Genomic DNA, 3,245 nt, shown 5'->3' on the forward strand with positions numbered 1-3,245 from the left:
AGAGAGAATGATCAGAAAATAATTGCCAGAGTCAAGGCATACAATTTCTCTTTCTATCCTCAGGCTAGCATCTCCTAAATGTAGGGACTCATAGGGTCAGAAGATATTCTCCCTTAGAATGACCCCTTACTGACTAGTCTCAAGCTCTGTAGGAAAATCGCCTGACCTGTGTCTCCAAAAATATAATTAGAGTCCACCTGCTACTCTAGTACTCTCACTTTAGAGAGCTGCACCTGGAAGCAAAGGAAGTTTCCCTAGAGATGATGTTATGACTTCAAATATGGATGAAAAATCCTAAGGATATCATCAAGGTATATATATTTTTTTGGTGGGATGACCTACTCATGATTATAAGTATTTTAACTAAGGATACAATTTTCCTTTTATAATATTTACATTGTGGATGCATGATATGAATGGTACCTTATCAATAATGATCAGATATATAACTTAAAGAAGGATTTTTCTGCTTGTCAATAAACTATAGAAGAATAACTAACACTGTTAAAGTTACATTATTCTTTATGAAGTCTTATAACCACACGCACAGTTCTTTTTTACCACTTAACATAAACATATTCATAGATAAAAAAATATTTTTACTTAATAAAGTGCAAAACTTAGACATAAAATATAAAGTTTAAAGTAGTAGAAAAATCCAATCACCATGCCTACATTATTTTATTTTTTATTGATTTATTTCCATTCTTAAAATTTTTAATTATAGTATAGTTGACACACAGTGTTCTGTTAGTTTCAGGTATACAATATAGCAATTCAACAACTCTATATGTTATGCTATGTTCACCACAAGTTTAGCTAACATCTGCACCATACAATACTATAACAATACCATCAATTATATTCCCTATGCTATACTTTTCATCTCTGTGACTTATTCATTCCATAACTGGAAGGCTGTACCTCCCACTCCCCTTCTTCCATTTGTCTACACTGTTTTATACATTTAATAAAATAAAGTTCTTCATTCTTCAGTTATGATACCCTACACAATAGCTCAGAGTTGGAGAAATGGAAAAGTCAGTGATGGAGGATGCAAGAAACCACACAGAAGTTCAGGAATTCACCTTGGAGGGTTTTCCTGGTGTCCAGCACCCTGGAAAGATTCTCTTCCTGGTGCATCTGTTGGCATACCTGGCCTCCATCATGGGAAACATACTCATAATCACCATTACCTGGGCTGACCATCACCTCCAGACACCCATGTACTTCTTCCTCAGCAGTTTCTCCTTTTCTGAATGCTGTTTTATAACCACTGTTATTCCAAAATTGCTGGCTATCTTTCTGGTAGGGAGGCAATCAATTTACTTTGCTGCCTGCTTCACACAAGACTTTATCTTTCTTTTCCTGGGAATAACTGTTTTCTTCCTTATGGCTATATTATCCCTAGATCGTTACTTGGCCATTTGCAAACCTCTGTATTACCCAACCATCATGAACCCAAAGATGTGTTTCCTTCTGGTCATTGCCTGTTTAGCTTTGGGATTCATCCTTATGGTGGTTCCAGTTGTAATGTTTTCCCATTCATCCTTCTGTGGTTCCCATATCATACCTCACTTCTTCTGTAATTTTGGGCCCCTGGTTTATCTCTCCTGTTCTGATACCAGATATACTGAGATGTTGGCCTTTGTCCTTGATTTGTTTATCCTTTTGACATCCCTTATCATAACCATCATTACCTACAGCAACATAGTAATCACAATTGTGCAACTCCCATCAGCCAAGGAGAAAAAGAAAGCTTTCTCCACCTGCTCCTCTCACCTCATAGTCCTCTCTCTGATGTATGGCAGCTGTGTCTTTATATATATGAAACCAAAGCAAACGAAAGGGCTGGACTCCAACAGAGAGGCTACCCTTGTGAACATGGTGGTAACCACACTGCTCAACCCTGTCATCTCTACTCTGCAGAACAAGCAGGTCCACTAGGCTGTAAGGGATACTCTGTCCAGGGTTAGATTGAAGAAATAGAACCACTGACTGTCAGAGGAGAATGCTACTTCTACATCTAATACAATGTCCCTCCTGTTTCTGGAATCTCCTATATAGGCTAGCAAATACGTTGTTAGAGGTTCTGCTTGTTTATTCTTAGAATAGGGGCAAATTTATCTTATAATCCAATATTCTCCACTTCTTGAAAACTCTAACATTCTTCTTTATACTGAGATGAAATTATCTTCCTGGATCTTTTCACTAGTTTTAGATCACTAGAATTCAGCAAATCTTAATGAACAGCCTCATATACATGATTCTGTTTGATGCATGTGGAATCTCAAAGTTGGAAAGCTGGTATTTCAAGTATCTATTTTTGGTAAGTGCATGAGGATGAAAAATGAAATTCACAAGAATTAAGAGTATCAAATTGGTTCAAGGATAGATGTAATGAGGTCACTATATTTATTTTTGAAGGACACATATATACATAACTGTCATGATATTAATAATACTACTTGAAATGACTTAATGCATTATTTTCAATGGTGCATAATTTTTTATAAATAGAATGTAAATCTTTATAATTCTAGTTCTGACTATAATAAAGACATATAAATGTCTCTAATTGAAATGGAAAGTTTCCATTGGTATTACTGGTTTGCCAGGATGATTTCAGTACTAAAGACCTGATGATGAGTACCATAGGAAAGGAAGCATTATAAGTTCTGGAACAAGGAATTGAGTAGTTAAGATTGTTTCCCTACAACACGAAATATAAAGGAACTTGGAGGAATCTAACCAGAGGTAGAAAGGAGTCTAATTGTGACTGTAGAGTCTTTCCAAATAAATCTATAAACAAGTATCTTTATTTGTGGAACAACAGATTTGATGTGATGGGGGGAGGGGCAAGATGGTGGAAGAGTAGGGTCCCCAAGTCACCTATCCCCACCAGATTACCTAGATAACCTTCAAATCATCCTGAAAATCTATGAATTCAGCCTGAGATTTAAAGAGAGAACAGCTGGAATGCTACAGTGAGAAGAGTTCAGCTTCTATCAAGGTAGGAAGACAGGGAAAAAGAAATTATTGACGAAGCAGCACTGGAAAGTTCCAGGGGAATTCAAGGGACTTACAGTATACAGAATCAAAGGATACTCCCCCTTGTCTTTTTTTTTTTTTTTTTTTTTTTTGCTTTTTGATTTCTGTTTGCTTCCCCCGCCCTTTTTTCTTCTGTTTTTTTTTCTTTTTTATTTTTTTCTGCCTTTTTTCTTTTTTTCTTTTATTTGCTTCTT

At 36.0% G+C, this 3,245-nt stretch overlaps 1 protein-coding gene across 1 annotated transcript; it reads left to right on the forward strand.

Annotated features, from left to right (window-relative positions):
• The first annotated feature begins 1,167 nt into the window (after nt 1-1,167).
• LOC129522813 (olfactory receptor 49-like) lies at nt 1,168-1,947 on the forward strand. Its single transcript, XM_055345244.1, has one exon. It carries the CDS (start codon nt 1,168-1,170, stop codon nt 1,945-1,947), a length of 780 nt encoding a protein of 259 aa, XP_055201219.1.
• Nucleotides 1,948-3,245: the final 1,298 nt, after the last annotated feature.

Source organism: Nyctereutes procyonoides, unplaced genomic scaffold (assembly GCF_905146905.1).
Source record: "Nyctereutes procyonoides isolate TBG_1078 unplaced genomic scaffold, NYPRO_anot_genome, whole genome shotgun sequence".
In the NCBI taxonomy this organism is placed as follows: domain Eukaryota; kingdom Metazoa; phylum Chordata; class Mammalia; order Carnivora; family Canidae; genus Nyctereutes; species Nyctereutes procyonoides.

Bases quoted from the DNA above. Each gene is read 5' to 3' on its own strand.
- LOC129522813 (XM_055345244.1), top strand. From the start codon at position 1,168: ATGGGAAACATACTCATAATCACCATTACCTGGGCTGACCATCACCTC.